This window comes from Pongo pygmaeus, chromosome 4 (assembly GCF_028885625.2).
Source record: "Pongo pygmaeus isolate AG05252 chromosome 4, NHGRI_mPonPyg2-v2.0_pri, whole genome shotgun sequence".
Taxonomy (NCBI): Eukaryota; Metazoa; Chordata; class Mammalia; order Primates; family Hominidae; genus Pongo; species Pongo pygmaeus.
Genome location: NC_072377.2, coordinates 131,890,734 through 131,911,564, shown reverse-complemented (window position 1 = coordinate 131,911,564; position 20,831 = coordinate 131,890,734). Strand labels below are relative to the sequence as shown.

At 39.9% G+C, this 20,831-nt stretch overlaps 1 protein-coding gene across 4 annotated transcripts in view; it reads right to left on the bottom strand.

The window, feature by feature from the left end:
* MEGF10 (multiple EGF like domains 10) overlaps positions 1 to 20,831 on the bottom strand; it is a 241,187-nt gene that overhangs the window by 16,839 nt on the left and 203,517 nt on the right. For all 4 annotated transcript variants that reach the window (XM_063665197.1, XM_063665198.1, XM_054489463.2 and 1 more), the window contains 6 exons: positions 19,772 to 19,874; positions 8,995 to 9,141; positions 7,659 to 7,793; positions 6,998 to 7,126; positions 3,919 to 4,047; positions 1,614 to 1,742 (listed from right to left, as the gene is read on the bottom strand). In XM_063665197.1, the coding sequence (XP_063521267.1) occupies positions 1,614 to 1,742; positions 3,919 to 4,047; positions 6,998 to 7,126; positions 7,659 to 7,793; positions 8,995 to 9,141; positions 19,772 to 19,874 (772 nt within the window). The remainder of the gene's footprint in view (positions 1 to 1,613; positions 1,743 to 3,918; positions 4,048 to 6,997; positions 7,127 to 7,658; positions 7,794 to 8,994; positions 9,142 to 19,771; positions 19,875 to 20,831) is intronic.

Below are 20,831 nucleotides of genomic sequence, written 5' to 3'. Positions count from 1 at the left end.
TCTGGATTTTGTTGAAGTCTCGAAGACAAAAGTAATGGGATTCTTACGATGTGGTCTTAATAAGAGTTAAGCATTAATTTCAAAGGATAGTGTAGGCATGTTAAATCTAAAAATCTTCGTGACAAAATACTGATATTTTTCATAAAGTGAGCAGCAGGGGGCAATGTGCTATTATTATTAGAATTCTTTGTCAAACACAGGGTTTCTGTTTACAAATAAGCATTGGGAGAAGTCTCCAAAAATAGGGACACTTTAATTTGCTGTTGAGAGTAATCATGGAAGCACTTAAGAAGTTTTCTTATTTAATAAGACCTTAACCAGTCATCTGGTATTCAAGTAAAATTTTGAGCCTATTCTGGTTTCCATGCATATTTAGACATTTATACACAGACACACAATATTTATATGCACAATAGAGGTGTGTATGCAACTGTGTCACTCAGTCAGGATCTGTTTCATGATCAATGAAACAGTGATGCAAAACTAAAATTGGGCTGTCTCTGTTGTGAGCTGATTCCTGGATGTCACTTTTGTTATATTTGCTAGAAAGAGGATATGCAAAAATACCCTAGGGTTTAGCACATAAGATTGAGGCAACCAGGTTCAGAGTGGCTCTGTGAGGTGCCAGTGGAGTGGGGTGGGGAGGGGTGCTTTATTATCAGAGTCCTGCTATCCTGATCAATCTTTCCAGGCCACACCGCTCCTATGGCCAATCTTTCCAGGCCACACCGCTCCTATGGCCAGAAGGATCCTTGGCAGATCCTTCCCAAGGGTACAACCTCTGGTGAACAGGAATTATTCTTCGCCTTTTCCTGCCTAAAACGTTTTATCATAAGAAAGTGGGTCTGATACAGCCCTAAGCCCTTATTTATTTATCGTGAATACTGAAAGAAAGTCATAGAGGAAAGGAATAATAAACTAATTTGCAATATTCAATTTTATTAAGACTAATGTTCTTATAACTCTGTGAGGGGATGCATAGCTAGTGGAGTGGAAATAAAAACATAAGGATGAGTAATTCCAATGGCATATTCTCCCCCAGTGGGACTTAAAAAAAATTTTAAGGCAGTATGTTGTCTGGAAGGTTGTTAAGACTAAGATGAGAAGTTGTTAATGGAAGCAGTATAAAAGTACGATCTAGAGAAGGTTGTTGAAAGGGTGGCAATGTTTGCATGGATTTGTTCCCTCACCAGCAACAGGGGTTGGCCCTGGGCCACCAGCCCTCCTCCCCACCGAATGTACTGTCCTCCAATGCGAGACCCGGGTCCCGCCTCTGCCATGAAGAAAGCTCGACTGGATCTTCTAAAGCTCTGAGCAGCCACATTCCAAAAATAAGAAGGAGAGGAAGGGAGAGCCCAAAAGAACAGAATGGAAAACTTGAATTTTGTCTTCATTCTTGTAGTCACACCTCCACCCAGAGCAGTGAGTAACCAGTGATGATCCCAGGGAGGCCTGACCTCTGGGAGGCGAAGTCAGTCATGCTGAGAAGTAACCAGCCATCAGCTCAAACAACCTAGGAGTGGTGAATTCTGCCTTAATATTTCCTGGCATCTAGGAAATGTGATTCTAGAGGAAAAAAATACCACCCAGTGAAGCCACACTCTCATACTTACTCTGCTCACAGTGCCGTCCCATGAATCCAGTGCGGCAAGTACACTGCCCGGAGATGTGGTCGCAGTCAGCTCCGTTTTGACATTGGCATATCAGTGCACAATCTTTTCCATAAAACCCTAGAGGACATCCTGTGGGAGGAGGGAGGACAGCAGGAGTCAAGAGGCTGCTAAAGAGAAACACTTGGAGGTTCGTGCCTCCAACATATTTGGGTTTAAACTTGAATGACACTGAGCCATCAGAGAATACAGTGAATAGTATATATCTCAGCTTGCCACAAGAGCTTCTTTGAAGTCCCAAGACAGGGCTCTTGCAAGGAGGTTGTAATTCATAAGTAGGAGGCAGAAGAGTTCCATTCCTGTCAGTGTAACTATCACTGGTACCCCTGGAGGCAAGACTAATGCCTTCTAACAAAACATCCCTTCAATCCTGGAAGAATAGGACATTTCCTTTCATTCTTTCACATTTCTACTAGAATCCTGGACTCAAATTCCAATGGTCTGAGATGGGTACTTTATATTAAAATTACCTGTATTTTTTTACTTGTAGTACAGAACATCTCTATTGCTGCTACTAGCCTTGTCCACTATATCTGTTATTATCTTAGATAATATCAACTTCCCTGAAGAGGTGTACTAGGATGCTTACCTTAAAAAACAATTGTACTTCACGGGTGCTTTGTAAAAAGCAATAACCCTTCACACTGCTGCATAATTTTCAATGCTTAGACCGGTGAGTCTCTTGAGCTAAAGACACCCACAAATTCTGTTGGATTACATGGGCTGGCAGCTGCCCTGCAAGAGTGTCTTGGGGATTTCTGGCGTGATGAAAGATTCAATGCAGGCTGATTCAATGATTGTTTCCAAATATTACATATGCTTTTCATTTTCTCATTTTCTTATGGAACTTTCAAGAAGCAGAGGCAGTGCCCAGATGCCAGTATGCACTGATGACCCCCTGCTGTCATGCATTTATTTAGCACCTACTCTGTGCCAGATTCCTTTCATGCATTCTCTTGTTTAATCTTTACAGCAGGCCAGAAATGCAGGGATGGATATTCCCATCCTGTAGACAGGAACTAAGCCCCAAGTACCCTAAGTCACACAGCTGGCAACTGGCAGGACGGCAGGGCCATGATTCAAACGCAGGGAGGTCTGGCTCCGGACCCCATGTTGTTCCCACTATATCATGTTACTTGCACTTGAAAAAGGGTTCTCTGTTTGAAGCACGTTCTAATTTTAGAATTATAAATAATATCTTACAGGTACCTTTCTCTAAGAAGTTAAACAATATTTATACATATACGAACTCTGAAGAATATGCTTGGGCCAGCCACCTTCCTTGCCAATTATCCTTTTCAACTCTTGGTTCAAGGTCTACATTATCTTCTAGAAAGTTTCTAAAGACTTTTTCAGCCTATTCTTTAATTATGTACTCTAATTAGTATTAAATAAGAATTGCTCAATTTCAGACCCATCTGTCCTCCTCAGCTTCTTGCTATTATTTTAAAATATACGCTATTATTAGTACTTAACCATAACACATGCCTTCCTTTCTTGTCTCCTTTATTCAACCAAAGGTAAGAGGGCAGAAAATAATCTTCCTTCCCCAATGATGCTCAGCTTTGGAGTAAGTACTTTGCACATTATATCCTATCATGCTAAAAGCCTAATGGAAGAAAAAATGGTTAGGACGCTATGAATTACAAAATGGGGAAAAGAACTAGAGCAGTGGCTCTCAAAGCACGGTCCCAGCCTGGCATTACTACCAGTTGATAAAAATTGCAATTCTCAGGTGCCAGCCCAGACCCACTGCTTCCAGCTCTCTGGGGTGGGACCAGCTTCTGTGTTTGTTGTGTCCTCCAGGTGATTCTGAAGCTTGCTACAGTTCGAAAAACACGGAACTCCACCTTTTCCAAGAGCGCACATTAAATCAGGCAGTGAGGCTTGTTGTCTTCTCTACCTTTCTAATCTCTATACTTATCCTAACTTTTGTGCTGTTAGAATAAAGGATTGAGAATTTGATCCATATAAATATGATTTGGTTAAAGGAGAGAAGAGAAATAAACTGCATACCATCACATAGCATTGCTCCACCTCAGTGGAGATAGAACCTAGAGACAGAATACTTGGAATGAAGTAGCTCTTAATCACTTAGAGAAATTTAGATGTCTACAGGTCATTAGGAGAGGGAAGTACTCCAACCTCAGGGACCTTTGTTGAGCTCCGGTCACGCATGTGGAGGGTGAGGCTGTTTCCTCCTTGGACGAGGCTCCCCTTGGTGAGCCTCAGAAGGCTTGTCACTTACTCTGAGTGCAGTAGAGCCCTGTCCAGCCAGGAGTGCATTTACATTCCCCATCGTAGGCGCTGCAGAAAGCTCCATTGTGGCAGTTGCACGTGTGGATGCAGTTTGGGCCCCAGTGGGCAGGTGGACATGCTGAAATTACAGGTGTGGAGAAGTCCATCAGAGTTCTGAGGCCAATATCAAGTAGGGAGAATTCCATCCACCCCTACACATCTCCCTGCATGTGAGAGGTTAGCAGTGTACATTAGGACTAAAAAAGCACACTGTTCTGAATTCTGCACTGAATCCCAGATGGCCATGCCAACTTCAACAATGACTGTCATTATTGACATATGTATTCATTTACAGCTGCAGAGTGAGGTGGCTGGGGCAAAAATCACCTCAAGTTTACAGATTCAGTTATTAAACAAACACACATTCAACACCTATTATGTACCCAACACTGTTCCAGGCACAAGGGAGATAGCAGAGGATAAGACAAAGTCCAAACCATCCTCCGGAAGCTTATATTTTGGTAGAGGAGGCAGGCAAACCAACCAACCAACCAACAAAATGAAAAATCAATGGTGGTAGGTGTTATAAAAAAAATAAGGAGGATAAGGAAGACAATAATTTTGGGAGCTACTCCTCTGAGGAAGGCCTCTGTGAGGAGAGGACATTTGAGCAGAGATAAGGTGTGGAAAATGACTTGACTCAAGAGAGGTTAAAGGACCCAAGGCCATGTAGCTCATGTTCACAATTTCTAAATCCTGTACTCTTCAGTCTACTCTAGAGCTGCCACTTTAGGCTCCTTTTAAATATTGAGGTTCCCAGCGGTATGTAAAAATTGGTTTCCTTGTAAAAACTCTTAACTGGAAGATGCAGAAAATAATACAATTTAATCATTAGGGGTCACTGCCAATTGAAGAGACATCAGAAAGTCAGATAAAGTATCTGTGAAATAATAACATAAGATCGGGGGTAAAATAATTTCACTGACAAAAAATACTTTTTATTCATATTAATACTTCAGGAACATAATTGCATAAAAGGAGGACCACCTGTAATTTCTATATGGCTACCCCATAGGGAATGTGGACCAATAAAGACAACCAATAATACATATGAAGTAACTTTTTAAATGAAAAAAATTCTCCCATAATTGTGTGCACCGTTTTTGTCCAAGAGCAAGGGGAAAATACTAGCTGACACTTGAGGTCTCGAGTGAGCATTAGAACAAATTTTCTAAATACAACACCCTAATTTTACAGAAGAAGAAACTGAGGACACAAAAGGTTAATAGTGACTCATACAAGGTCACATAGATTAATAATAATATTTGTTATTTGTTAGACAAATGCAGCTTTCCCAAAGCCACACTGAGACTCGGTGAAAACTGTTGAAGCGTCTAGCCCATTTGATGCTCAGTGAAGCACTCTTTACCTAAAACAACCTATTCCTTAGATGATATTTAACCAGCTTTTGTCAACCCATTTATGTTCAAAATATATTTTTCTGAGGTAACCCACTGCCATTAGGTTTTTCGCCCTATATTTGTTATGATCAGAGAATGGGAATAAGCATCACTCAACTTTATATTCCCAAAAGGTAAATGTAGAGATAGTGCTTTAAAAAATCATTTTCCCAAGGACACCTGCCCCTTTAAATGTACCCCTTTAAGTTTTCAAAGTCTGTGTTTTCACTGTGAAGGACTTTGCTCTCTTTAGACAGGCTCACAGTCAGCTAAGAAGAAATATGAAGATGGTTCCATAGAGTCCATAAGGGAATCAATGAAATCAATGATCCCCAGGTGAAGCAAAGGCTTTTGCCAAATAAATCAGCTTCCTGTAGAGTGATTATTGGGACAGGCAACACTATAGTCTCCATTCATAGTTGTGTTTCTATTTTTATTCCTTTTGGCACATTCCTCCTCCAAATGAGGAAGGGACGAATTTCCAAAATAAAGACTACTTTTTAAAGGAGCAATATAAATGAATCATTTTATGACAATGATATTGGACCTTTTACTCTTCCCAAACCCATATGCCCAACCATCAGTCAGAGCCCTTGCAACACATGTAGATTTAAACAGACTGATTTCTTCTGAAGTGATGCCCCCAGAATGGAGTGAAATCATATCACATAACACTTCTTTCACCAAAGAGCTACACTTCTGAGATTTATTAGCTCTCTTCCCTTATTCCTAAAAAATGGGGTACAGCCTGGACTACTTATGGAAAAAGTTAACATTCAGAAAAAAATCTTCCAGCAAAAAAATATTGTTCATCAATTAGTATTTGCAGGTTGCTTGTAACTGTGAAGTTTGAATTAAATTATCAATAAAGCGCCATGTAAAACGACTGCACACAGTCATTCTTTGATTTCTCTTATGTGCATGATGGGGGAATTCAATATAAACTGAGAGTGTTTCATAAAATTTATAATGAATGAAACCAGATTACCCCATACATATGCTATTCTTTCATCAAAAGTTGAATACTTTTAGACATTGCACTGACCCTTTCAAAACATTCATGAATGACTTATAGTCAATGTCATTTTTTTCATGACATGGGTGCTCTAAGAGTCATCTATATAGTCCCTTATAGGGTCACACAATTCCTGTCTGAAATCCAGTGGTGTGGAAGGCACTTGGGTGATGCCAAGGTGAAGCTAAGCATATTAGGTGGGCAGTTCACTCAGATTCCCAATAGGATTCTAAGGCTCACATCATTTAATTCCATTTTTTCTTTCTCTGTAATTAGCTCTCCAGATAAACACAAAATGAAGAAATAGATTTCTCAGTACAGCTGTTTTTGCTTTATTTCAATGGATGATGAATCACTGAAAAGGGGATAAGCAAAATGTTACATATTTAGGTTCTTTCCAAGACATTATTTGGATTTAAACATAGGACCATTGCATAGAGGTCGTAATGGGAAAAAAAAAAAGAATTTTAAAAAAAGAATTTAAAGTAGAATGTGTCTTTTAATTAGTCATATATTCTTTCTTGATTATATAAAAACACTCATACTTCAATCTTAAAGAATCTGAAAACAAACAAATAAGAACAGTTTACTAATTGTTCTCAAACAAGACTTACGTTGAGAGCAGTCACTGCCGATCCAACCGGGGTAACACTGACAAGATCTGTCAATGGGGTTACAGGTTCCGTTGTTGGTGCAGGTACAAATTCCTGCACAGTTTTTCCCAAATCTGCCACTGGGACACACTGTGAATAAACTATAGGTCAGTAACTCACAATCAAAACCCCTCTCACAGAACCCTAGAATCTTAGCACAGGAAATAACTTTAAAGGTCACAGGCCCAGCTGCTCATTGGTAGCTATCTCTGCTCAACAGCATCCTTCATCTTGAATGGGCTCATTTTTACAAATCCATGAAGCCAAAGATTTGCATTAAGGCATCACAAACCAGGGGACATCATTGCACTTCTAGAAATATGACTTCACGACTTCTTGCTCTGGGAGTCTAAAATCCTTCGGCATATTGATTTTTTATGGGAGGACATGTCCAGCTAAAAGTAGCTCATCTCAGGGAATAAAAAGATTTTGCTGGAGTGGCAAGTCAGCTTTTCCAAAGCTCAAAGTCCTATCTGAGAAGCTGCAGACACCGCACAGCAGAAGACATTCCCAGCAGACAGCTGAAAACACGGCCTTCAGGAAGGCCAAGGGGAGGCCTGAGGACAGACTCTCCGGGGTGTGCTCATCACCACCCAGCTGTCCAGGATGCTTCGTGCCTTACCTTCATTGCAGAGGGCGCCTGTGAAGCCAGGCAAGCAGTCACACAGGCCGGTGATGTGGTGGCAGGGCCCGCTACTGTGAACGCACTGTGGGCATGTCTGGCTGCAGCGATGCCCATAAAAACCAGGGGAGCAGACTGAAAACAGAAGGGAAATCAGCAGTTATCCTTCTGAGATGCGTTTGTCTCGCATTCCATATCAGGATCTAGTTAAAGTTTTAGAGGTTAAAAAGCAAAACCTTAAAAAAAAAGTAAAAAAGATATGGAGAATTTTCCAAGTAGAAGACAAGAACAACGAAGGAACAAAGGAACTCTTTAATGAGGAAAAGAAGCCACTAAACTCTGAGTTTCTTGAGAGCAAGCAAATGTCTTAGTCTTCTTTATTTTCCCATTTAAGGCCTCAGTTAGCTCAAGTCTTGGCATAAAGCAGGGCTCCAGGAATTTTCATTGAATAAATAAAGAGATAAAAAAATTGAAATACTAATAAGTCTCAAATAAGTACTCTCAAACCATTTGTTGATCCTTTATTCTTTAAGAGTCATTTCTGGCAATAAAAATAGATCAACAGTCAAAATTTGAAGATTTTCCCTCCTCAAAATGGTCCAGGTTAATGACTGTAATCAAAAAGTGATTAACCAAAATGCTATATGCTTAAGTTCCTGCCAAGATATTATTCAGATTTAAATATATGATAACTGCATAGAATTCTTATGGGGGAAAGGCAATTTAAAAAATTAGAATAGTATAACTTATAATTAGTCACATATTCTTTTTTTATTGCATTTACTAAAAGATTAAGTACAATCTTATGGATCCTTCTCTAACTCAGAAGTCTTAAGGACCAATGTCAACAGTCTCCTTTTTCAACTTTGCAATTCCATTTTCCCCATAGCACTGATTTTAAGACTACTAGCAGGATGAATGATTTGCCTCAAGGTTTGGCTGATGTTGACGTCTGGTAATTGAGGTAAGGCCAATGCCAAATTGCTGAACAAAATATTTACAGGTCAATGAATTTCTAGAACACCATTTGCAAGCTTTCAGGAAGGGTGAAGAAATATATCCTGATGGTTGTGCCAATGAGGCAATGAAGTAATTATTGAGAAGAAATGGTTAAATCCCCATCTGTTAGGTGAGTTCTGAAGGCTGGAAAGAATGAAGCTCTTAGGGAAGTGCTCTCAACACACTTCTGCAAAGGACAAGTGAACCATTACACTCTCTTTTGCCTTCAAGTGCAACAGGACATCACTACAAACTGAGAGGTGGGACAGAGATCATTATTCTAGACATGGTGCCCAGGGAAGGGAAGGTGGAAATTACTGCCTAATGAGACACTTACTCCTCTGACAAGTGGTGCCTCGGAAGCCTGGTGCACACTCGCAGATGCCATCATCGGGGGAGCACGAAGCCCCATTTTTACAGTAGCAGGGCAGGGAGCAGTTGGGGCCCCAGCGTCCCTCAGCACACACGCTGTCACAGTGGACACCTGAAATAATGCACATGGGGCAAGGCTGAATGAGAGGCAGTGCAGAGTTTCCGCAGATGCTAATTCAAAGATGAGGACTAAGCTCACAGTATTAAACCTGAGGATCACGAGCAGCAATGAATGGAGAGTTATCATCTTATAAACATCAATACACAGTATCATAACATTAAAATAATACCCAGAACGATTTTCTATGGAGTCACGAAGAAGGAATAACAAACTTTTGTTATGTTGATTTTTCTTCTTCAGGAGGAGGCAATAAAGTGGAAGCCCAAGGGCTCTGTCTATTGCAAGTAAAATTTATCAACAATACGATATCTTTTAGCCCTTGGTGACTTCCTCCTCCTCCTCCCATTCTTTGTTTTCACAGAGAAATAAAGTGTAAAAGGATAAGGCAATGAACAGTTCTATAAAATGTTTTGCATAAAGAAAACCCTCCCCTGGATTAAACAAATAAACATAATCTTAAAATAACTTGATGGTGCATTGTGCAGAACAGAAAGATGCACTGACACATGTCACCAAATTCCTCCTTAAAAATCCTACCTGACATTGGAGAGATATTGGCAGAATATCACAACTGACATTATTTGTAGCTGTTGTCTATGCTATCGATTATTATGAAACTGTATGCAGGTGTTTAACTCTCATTTTAAATACTGAGAAACTTTAGAATTAAAAAAAAATGACAAAAGGAAACAGAAAGGAAAGCCAAGGTTGCAAAAATAAAACTAAAACCAGGTTTTATTTGAGATTAATAAAAGTCTCTTCTGTACATTCGTATTGGAAATACAACAGGGGCCTCTTTCTTGCCAGAATTCCTCACAACTCAAAGAAATGCTCTTCACATTGAAAGGCAATAAGTTATAATTAGTAGTGAACTGGCAGTTGCTGGCCTCAGATCAAATGAAAACACATTAAGAGCAAGCACGCAGACCCTCCAGGATTCCAGAATACTAACAACCACCCAGTACCACGATGCTGAGACGGTCATGTCTTGTGTTACAGTTTTGGCTTCTAAAGTAATCAGGCAAAAAGTCACCACAGTCTGAACCTTAACATGGAAGCAGTCCCAAACTATAATACGAATGTTGCTAATTGGTACACCATTTCCGGTGAACACTGGAATAGCAAGAAGATCCACTTTTTACTGTTCCTGTTTTTTTCCTTCTGAAAGTCTCCCATATGGTAAAGGCCATTAAGTAGGCAAGAAAGCACGCAGACCTCATTGTGTCTAGCTTGACCCAACAATAGACTTTTATTTCATTTGGACCATGGACTGAAGAAAGGAGACCAGGTCTGTTCATAAACCAATTGGGGTTTAAATGTTTCCCATAGAATAAAGTATGAAATCTGGGCCTACTATGTTGATTTTTTTCTTGCAATCATCAATATATTATCTTTTTTTTTTCAAATCTCTTTTGAAAATCTGAGATGAAATTGCAAACTCTACCCTCCCCAGATGTGATACATCAGCCACAGAATCTTACCTGGAATTTATATCCACACCTATACTGGGCAGAAGCATCAAACATATTAAGCAGTAAACCACTTCAGAACGAGGCTGCAAACCTAAACTTTGTTTTGAGTATTTAAAGAAAGTACCAACAAGGATAACCTGCTAAACACTTCATTCTCAATTCAAATTCAGGTCCTAGACTCTGACCGTGAGCCAAGACTCCTGCTTAACAACAGCTAAAATGGGGACACCTGCTTATCACAGAGACTTAGAAAACCAACCCAGGGCATTTTGGTCTGATGCCATCAAGACAAATCCCAATGAAGATTTTGAAGAAGTTGAAGCTGAGTAATTATCTGGTTAATCTGACTGATCATCATCCTGAAAAAGCACTCCCGATTTTTTCTGCTTTTTTGTTAGGATGGGGACTTGGGGGAGAGGTAAGATTTAGCCATTTATGATGACTTAGTTTATCAACTACTTGCCAAATCACTACTTCAAATTGCACTTAATAAATTCAGTTAAGATGGAATGGAGTACACTTTAGGTCAAAAGTATATGCTGCTTTTTTATATCATAGGTTATCATGATTTATGTATAGCTTAGCCTATTCTCAATCACAGCATGTTAAGAAAAATGACTACAGGCCAGATAGGCAAATCTGAATAAACAGATCCTCTCTTTCATAACTGATTCTTCTTCCCTTAAGAGGTTTGTTCAGTTGATTAGCCTAGCCATCAGTCATAATCAACTATATCCTGGTAATGTTTGTATAAGTAACAAGGCCCACCCTATAGCAAGAAGATCCACTGCAGAGGTAAGCTTGTTTCATACGGTTTACCCATCATTTCATTTCCAGAGAATCATAGCAAATTCTATACATCATTGATCAAACCTTCTGTGTCCAATCATATAAGCAACAGACCCAAGCTTACTTGAAAATAACTTTTAGTTTAGAATTGCAAAGAAATGTTTCCTTTGAATATAAATTATAAAAATTCTATTACCAACCCCCTCTTAAAAATTCAAGCCCTTTTATTTTACTCTATCATCAGTAAAAAATGAGTCAGCATTTTGCAGATACTAATGCCTAATCTATGTGAAGATAAATATCAAGTATGTCTCAGTTAGGGGGCAATTCCAGGGAAAGGTATGGAGTTGTCTTTCCTCCTTTTGCTGTACCCTCTTCTCCTATTGCTGCTTCTCCCCTTCTGGCCCTCTGTGCCCTCCTAGTTATTTTTCCCTTCATCTTACAGTCAGAAAAGGACAAGATACATTTATTATTGCTGAGTAGTACCTTCTCTGGAGAATATTGATATTCTAAGAGAGCATATATTGTAAGAACCTAAGAAATAAATATCTAATTGTGGAATTTCAGGCAGTAAGTATCATGAAGAGAGTGTTGGGTAAGTGTTTCTCTAAGTCGCACCAGGTATATGACTGCTGATGTGACTTCCATGTAAGGATAACCCTGCAATGAAATATTCTCCAGGATGAAGAGTTGTAAGTTTTACTTTAACCATTATTTCTGGCTCTGTGTGTGTACATGTGTATTATTGATATTTATCTCTTCTTATTTTTTGCCAGCTTTGCTAGAGTCCTACAAAACATCTTTTTGTTTCCTTGTTTGTCAAAGGCAGAAAAGGAAACCCAACTCAGCAAACATTCAAGGGATCTGGCCAGCTACTGGTTTGCTGTGAGAAGTTTTCTTAAAAATGTAACTCCAGGGTGATAATGACCACAGAACAGGCACACCCTGCTCTGCCTGGGGATCATGATCAGGAAGGGAGGTAACTTGTGAAGGGGGAAGAGGACTGCAGGCTAAGGGAACAGTGGCTGCAAGGCTCAGAGGCCCAAAGAAGTGTCTGTCCTTTGGGAATTGCAAGTGTTGGGTACAGCTGAAACTCAGGAGCTGGGGAGAGCAGGTGAGGCATCTGGGCAGCCAAGCAGTGGCCATGTTGAGTTGAGCCAAGAGCGCCATGCTATAGAGCGTGAACCTCCCCCGGTGTTAACAGGGACCAAATGAACATTTTAAGAAGGAAGGGGCATAACTAAATTTGTGCTTTATAGGAGGGCAGAAGATGGCCGGAAGATGTTGAGCCTGGGAAGAAAGAAAACCTGTCAGGTGCTCTTTTACCTGCAGAACCCCCATTTGGGGTTCCCCAAATAAAAAAAATGATCAAAGTGACAAAGCATGAAACTAAGTCAATGTCAGCAGAGATGCAGGGGAAGAGGAATTCTGGAGAGATATAGAAGAAAATGCAGATGAAGACTCCCCTCCAATTCTCCACCAAAGGTAATTAATTCTGGCAGCTCCCTGAGGGAGAGACAATGCCTGGTTTTGCTCACTATAGCACCTAGCACATGGGAGGTATTAAATAAATATTTGTTGAATGAATTGATACGCATAATTCCTATTTCCTGTATGATATTCAGGACCACTTTCCAATGGGATGGAGCAACCACACCATTCTTTGCTTTCCTGAATAAGTCTTCACTCAAACCAGGAAGCCCAACATATTTATAGGTTGTGTATCAAAAATGGTGACCCTTTCCTGCTAAGGAGGTGGAGATGTCTGCCTTGCTTATTCTTGAGCAGATATACATTTAGGGGCTCAGGTCTGTGTTTTTACATGTAAACCCAGATTATTAGGCCATAAAAGAATTACATGACATCTTAAGGAAATTCCTTCAGAAGTTTTAGCAAAAAACAGATAAAAACTTTAATAGTTCAGGAAATAACTTCTAAAATATTGGGAAGAAGGGGCAACGTGGGAAGGGGGTAGGTTTAAATCTGCAGCCATCTCTGGTTCAATGGGAGCGCATTTCTTTTCTGATAAATGTTCTAATGCTGATAAGGAGATCTGTAAGGGACTGTTTTTGCCAGGACTGAGGACAAAGAGCTCTTTGATAGCCTTCACAAGTTGCTAGGCAATGGCTGAACGATCGTGATAAACTTCAGCTAAGCAGCTCTAAAGAAATGTTCGTGCAATTAATGCCTGATGCATTATGCCAGCGGCCTCAATGTGAAATCAGCATTCACTGGGCATTTGTGATTGCATGAATGCAGTAAATAAATCATCTGGGGTGTCATTCTTTCCCCTCTCATAGATATTACCCCAAATCCTTGTCTTACTTAATTGCTTATATTCCTTACGCCAGTATTCCAATATTTGGAGCGTTAGTGAATGAAGGAAATTATTTTGATTCAATGGCTAGTTCCTGGGCAACAAGCTATTAAACATATATTAGAGCAAAGAGAGATACTTGTTAATAATAATCGGGCTTGGTAATTATAAGACGGAGGAACTACAGTATTTAGTCACAACACTTTTTCTGTTTTTCTAATCCTTTGACCAACAAAGCAGTGGCGTAGTGTAGTGTAGTGTAGTGTAGTGTAGTGTAGTGTAGTGTAGTGTAGCGTAGTGTAGTGTAGTGTAGTATAGTGTAGTGTGGTGTAGTATAGAGAAGTTATTCACTGGTATATCCATCTCTGCCGATAGAGTGGCTGTCCTGATGCAATGTGAGCTTCTGCATGATGGGAGTTGGCATCACTTCCTCTCTGTGTTCCCAGCACCCAAGCATTATGGTTGCATAGAACCTGGATACACTCAACAAATGGTTGTTAAACCAAACCTTTCTATTTGGATACTATGGATTTTAAAGATCCAGTTAAAAAGAATCTGCTTTATATAGTACAACAAAGTTGAAAAAAGTCTTAATAAGTCGTATAAATCAGAGATGTTTGCCTTTGCACTTGCAAGACAAAAAAAAAAAAAAAAATACCAGACAGCATGGCCTGCCTCAGTCTGGACCCAGATAAAAGCAAGCAGAAAGGATTGCTAGGCAGATCTTGGAGCTTTGTGTTTTTCTGTGGGCTTTTTTTTTGGGGGGGCGGGAAATGAGCACCTCCCTTCATCCTCACAGCAGGGGCCCAGCCTTCCGCTTTTATATGATCCCCTCTCCCAAGACCAAACAGACAGACATATACATATGAACCTGCAGACACACTCCCCAGCCCTCAATACCCAAAAGGGTCAGATAGTGAGTCATTTGTACTTGTGGCTGATTGGGTGCAGGCATGTTAATTAAACTCATTTGACTAAAGTTATTACCTCCAACTTGGATTTGCACTTATATGTCACTGGACAAAGGAAGGTAGGTCTCCCTCACGACAGATTAGTCCCTGAAGTAGCAGCTCACTCACTCAGCTGGTCAAACTTGGTGTTTCGTAAAACATGGAAAGGAGATCTTTCCTTGTGGAGAGAGGCTGAGGCCACTCTGGGCCTAGTTCTGCTTGCTGGGAAGAGTGGAGAAGTGGGCTCTTCGCATCAACTTGCCCACAGGTGCTACTCCTTCCAATTCCACCCTTCCTGGCTGGGCTCAGATGAGCCCCCAACCTCTCCTCTTATTATTCTTCCCCTCCCCTTACAATTATACCATGCCTTGCTAGTCTCTTCTCTCTTTCTCAAAACCCCTAGAGTCTGATTGGGTGTCCTATTTTCCTTTTTAACTGTTTAGCATTTAACTTTTTTATTCTGGTATAAACACATCCTTAAACCTCCTCTTCTCATTTGCAATTGACTGTGTGGTTTCTGTCAAAGAAATGCACCCCAGACCCCAAGCTCTTCAATAACTAGAGTAATACGACACAGCAGATGCCACTATGCAGACCGTAACTGCCACTGCCTGCCTGGGTCACCAGGGCAGACAAGGCCACCAAGTAAGGTTTTACAAGTTGTGCACTATGCAAGAGCCCCTGCCCAAGGGGCTAAGTTGGGGCAGAAATCCAGCTTGCACTTCATGTGCCAAGGAGTACATCCTGAGGGATTTCCAAATCTTTTCCAAATTTGTATCAAAGGTGCTTTATGGATGGGCAGAGGCACCATAATCTTCCTCCTCCTCAGCCACTTTCTAAATTCTCATTTCGTAGGTGTGAGGTGGGGACTGGGAATATGCAAGTTCGAAGAGTTCCCAGGTGACAGTGATCTTAGCCAGGGCTGGGAATGAGGCCGGACACTGCACATGTTCCCAGTCAGCTGGAATGAAATCTTGATTAGCTGTAATGCTCAGCAAATGGGTGTTCTGGCTGACTGAAGTCAGAGCAGAAAAGAAGACATAAACTTCAGCCTGTTTCTGTAATTTTGGGGAAATACTTTTATAAAGTATATCACTCCACTACTCTGGAAATATACACACATAAGTATACACAAACACTCATAATTACATTTCATTGACATCTGAAATTTCAGTATAATCATTTTGAAAAGCCAGCCTCATTTTATAGCAGAGAGAGAGAGATAGTGTGTGTGTGTGTGTGTGTGTGTGTGTGTGTGTGTGTGTGTGTGTGTGTGTGTGTGTGTATACCAGAGGTCCAGAGGTGTAGGAGAAGCAGCATAGGACACAGCCTAAATCCTGAATGGTATTTCATTTTCCCCATTCTTCTACTGCAATCTGCCTCTTTTTGATAAAATAGTGTATTGGCTAAAAATGACAATAAATTAAGGTTTTAAATAACCACATACTACAATAAAATGGTACATTTTTTGGAAATAGGATCTAAAATGTCAAACACAACTTTTATTTTGTTTACTTTTCATAACAGTATATTTTGAGGACTTATTTTATGACTAGGTAAAATAGGACTATCAATTATAATAGAAATAAAAAAGCCTCAGTTCCTTTGAGAGAACAGACAGCCAAATACTAGATAGTGGGTTGAAGTTATAAGAAATGGTGGATGTGGGTACACAGTAAGACAGCAAGCCAACTTCCTTGGCATCTCACCTTAGGGTGAGACTTCCTCAATTTAGTCATGTCAATTCCTTTGTAAAGAGGAACAAGGCCCTCCTAACCCTTATCTCTGGCTCCAAATCCAACTGATCAGCCTCTCCCCACAGTGTCCACAGTTGACAGAGCACTTAAGGCCATCTTGTTGATTTGGTCAGGGGAAGAGCCCTGGCTTCTGTGTCAGATTTCACTGATTTATTCATAAAAGCCTCACTACACACAAGCCTCCTACCCTACGTACTGCTGCCCTGTCCAGGGATACTTAACAGTTCACCTACAGCAATCTCAGCAACAGGCATGAGAGGAAATAGAATTGCTTGCTTCCCTGAGCTTATGTTTATTTTTTGACCTCAAACCTGGTGTCTTAAATGGAAAGTAAAACCTTCTTTGCGTTCAAAAAGGTCCTAACAAGGTGCTAACCCAAAACAATTTTATGGGTAAAAAATTATTAGTCTGTCCAGTGCAGACAATGAAATGATGTCCTTTGTAAATAATATACAGAAGCTGCTCTTTCCTTTAAAAAAAAAATAAGCCAATTCTTGGTCCAATTGTAGGTGTTTTTTGGAACTTCAGTAATTTTCTTTTCCTCAACATGTGTTTTTGTATACCAAGTGTATTCTGTAATTGTGAGGGATGACCTCACAGCAGGCTTAGATACTGACAGATGCTTACAGACCAACAGCCCACACAGAAGACCCAGAAATGAGACACTGGGGCAACTTAGCTGGTCTAGGAACAATAATGACTGACAGGCCATGAGGCAGAGATGGTGGGCAACAAGCAATAGAGCAGCATGAAGCAGTAGTCTTCCCATTTAGAGAAGCAGGCCGGCCACAGATGGACAGAGGATTACAAGATTACATTGTGTGACAAAGCCACAGCATTCCCGTAGGAGCTTGATAGGTCTAAGGCCAGATGGGATAATTTGTCTTACCCCATGACCCAGACTGTGGAATGCAACTAACACATTTTCCGGCTGGCTTCAGGCCAAATCCTATCTCTTGCTCTTCTCATGTACACTAGAGTGTGCCTTTCACAGGCTAGTTCTAAATCATCAAAGCAGGTGGACACTTGAGCAGTGACTGGTGTGTTCAGGAAGACCTCACATTCTTTCTATCTTCATAAGACAAAAGTAGATTTGGTGGAGTGTTGTATAAAACAAATGATGTGGTCTCTCTGTTAGAAAAGTTCTGAATTTGCCAGAAGGTTAAAAATGTTATTTTGTTTCACCGTGGTCATTGAGAAATTAGTATCGATCTCTCCATTTGAGAACTTCAAGAACCCTAGTGAAGTCACAAAATCTGGTTTAATCCCTAGTGTGATGCAGTTTTAACATTTGGGGATGAAGAGCCAAGCCGAAACATTGGTAGGCAGAGTTTCCTATTGTGAAGTCAAAGTTATCTCAGGTTTTGCAAGTCAAGATAGAACTACAGGGTTGGGGAGGCCTCGTGTCTGTGGCTAGCTCCTATTGGTAGAAAATAAAGTCCATTGCACCAGCCTTGGCCTGTTTCCCAAGGTAGCTCTCAGACACTAGAAATCAAGCACATGACAGTTCATCTCAGTTCACTCCTTTAGAAACCAAAGAAGCTCTCAACATTTTCCAAGGGGCTGACAGACACTACTGAAGAGGCTGCTGGTGACATCCCATGTTTATGAATCTGAAGACTTCATATTGTTAAGTGGACAGTATTCCCCAAATTGATCTATAGATTCAATCTCCATTAAATTTCCACCTTGCTTCTTTGTGGAAATTAACATATTGATGTTACCATTCATATGGAAATTCAAGGACCCAGAATAGTCAAAACAATACTGAAAAAGAAAAGCCAATTTAAAAGGACTCAAATTTCTCAGTTTTAATGCTTCCTACAAAGCTACAATAATCAAAACAGTATGGTGCTGGCATAAGGAGAGACATATAGACTAATGAAATGAAATAGACAGTCCAGAAATAAATCCTCTCACATTTATGGAACACTGAATTTTAAAAAGGGTATCAAGACAATTCAGTGGGGGAAACAACAGTCTTTTCACAAATGGTGCTGGGACAACTGGATAGCCACATGCAAAAGAATGAAGTTGGACCCCTACCTCATATTGTATGTAAAAATTACCTCAAAATGGATCAAATATCTAAATACAGAAGCTAAAACTATAAAATTTTTAGGAGAAACATGGACATAAATCTTGTGACCTTGGATCAGGCAAAGTTTTTTTACATTTAACACCGAAAGCACAAGCAATGAAATAAAAAAGGTAACTAGACTTCATCAAAATAAAAACTTTTCTGCTGCAAAAGTCATCATCAAGAAAGGAAAAAATAACTCAAAGAATGGAAGAAAATATTTGTAAATTATATATCTGATAAGGACATATATCTAAAAAATATAAAGATTATAACACCATAGTAAAAAGAAAATCCAGTTAAAAAATGAACAAAGAGTCTGAGTAGGGATTTATATAAAGAAGATAATAGAGATGACCAACAAATGCACAGAAAGATGTTCAGTATCATCAGCCATCATGGAAATGGAAAGCAAAACCACAATGAGATACCACTAAACACTGACTAGGATGGCTAGAATCAAAAAGTCAGTAATAACTAGTGTTGGTGAGGAAATGAAAAAAATGGAACCCTTGTACAGTACTGGTAGGAATGTAAAGTAGTCCTAGAAGAAGAACAATGTTTTTGCTCATGATACTTGGAAGGTGGCACTAAATATCTTAGCAAGTCTGTATACCATGAGCAGAAACTTCTTCTTCTTTCAGTATCACTTTTAGCTTGATAAACTTCCTGGCTGAAACCATGAAGCTATATAAATAAGGAGAAACTCCTACCCTGTGGTTACAGAATTTGTACTCAATCATATTATGAATTTGTCAAGATCTGAACATTATCGTAAAAAAAAGAAAGTTTTAAAACTTTTACTTCCAGCAATGAACATTTTAATATTTGCATATTAACCATACAATAATATGCATATGCATATTCACCATATTAATATCCGTATTTTTTTGCCTCACTAAGGTGACCCTTGTTATATTTTTAGGGCTTATTTCAATCATTCTTTCTTCAGTGCTCAAAATATACCACAGCGGTCTTGCTGAACTCTTCAAAGCAATTCACATTTTCCCTATCTTGCTGGCCTGAATTTTGACAGCTGGACCTTACATGTAGCTCAAGAGAACTGCCCCTGCACAAATCAACAAAAAATCAGCCCTGGATTATAGATTAAAGGTTTCAGTTTACTGGAAACTTTATCGAATTTTCATTTTTTTTTGAAAAGTTGACTTGTGTGTGTTTCTGTGAAGTGATAAGGAACAGCGCTAGGTGTTAAGTTGGCAGGTTTCACCTTTCAATTAGTGGTCCTTGGCTCTCACCTGACCATCCGGGGAGGCAGCGGCAATGGCCCGTGGTAGGGTGGCAGCCATCTGCGTGGCTGCAGTCGCAGCGCTCAGCACAGTTCAGCCCATACGTGCCATCCTGCATGGAAAATAGCATCAAAGGCAGCAATGAGGGCCTGGGAAATTCCACAACAGGAGAGGAAAAGGCCACTGTCAGCTATTTCACTACAGTACCCTGCTGCCCCAAACACTTCTTAGAGGGATGCATCTTTTTTTTTTTTTCTTTTTTTTTTGAGATGGAGTCTCGCTCTGTTGCCCAGACTGGAGTGCAGTGGTGTGATTTCAGCTCACCGCAACCTCAGCCTCCCGGGTTGAAGCAATTCTCAGCCTCCCGAGTAGCTGGGACTACAGGCACCTGCCACCATGTCAGGCTAATTTTTGTATTTTTAGTAGAGACAGGGTTTCACCTTGTTGGTCAGGCTGGTCTCGAACTCCTGACCTCAGGTGATCCACTCGCCTCAGCCTCCTAAAGCGTTTGGATTACAGGTGTGAGCCACCACACCCAGCCAGAGGGATGCATCTTAATCACCTCTTTCTATGTCTTCTTAGTCCCCAAAATATAGGCTCCAGGAAGTCAGTGTTTTGAAGTCAGTGTTTTAAAGTCACTCAAACCCTAGTTTATGCCTGACACAATGGTTGGGACATATAAATAGTGAAGCCAATCATGCCAACACACTTTAAAAATTTTTTAAATTATAAAATTACAGTTTTAAAACTGTAATTTTAGAGCTTTTTTGTGTGGGTCAGGGTCATTTTATTTTTTATTTTTTATTATTATTTTTTATGAGACAGAGTCTCACTCTTTCGCCCAGGCCGGACTGCAGTGGCGCTATCTCGGCTCACTGCAAGCTCGGCCTCCCAGATTCACACTATTCTCCTGCCTATTTATATTTTATAAAATATAAAAAATTTTATAATTTAAAAATTTTTTAAATTATAAACTAATCTTAAAAATTATAGTTTTAATTGAATTAAGTTCATCGCCATAAGTTGCCAATGAGATACATGGTACTATAAAGAAAAATGAAGATCTTTT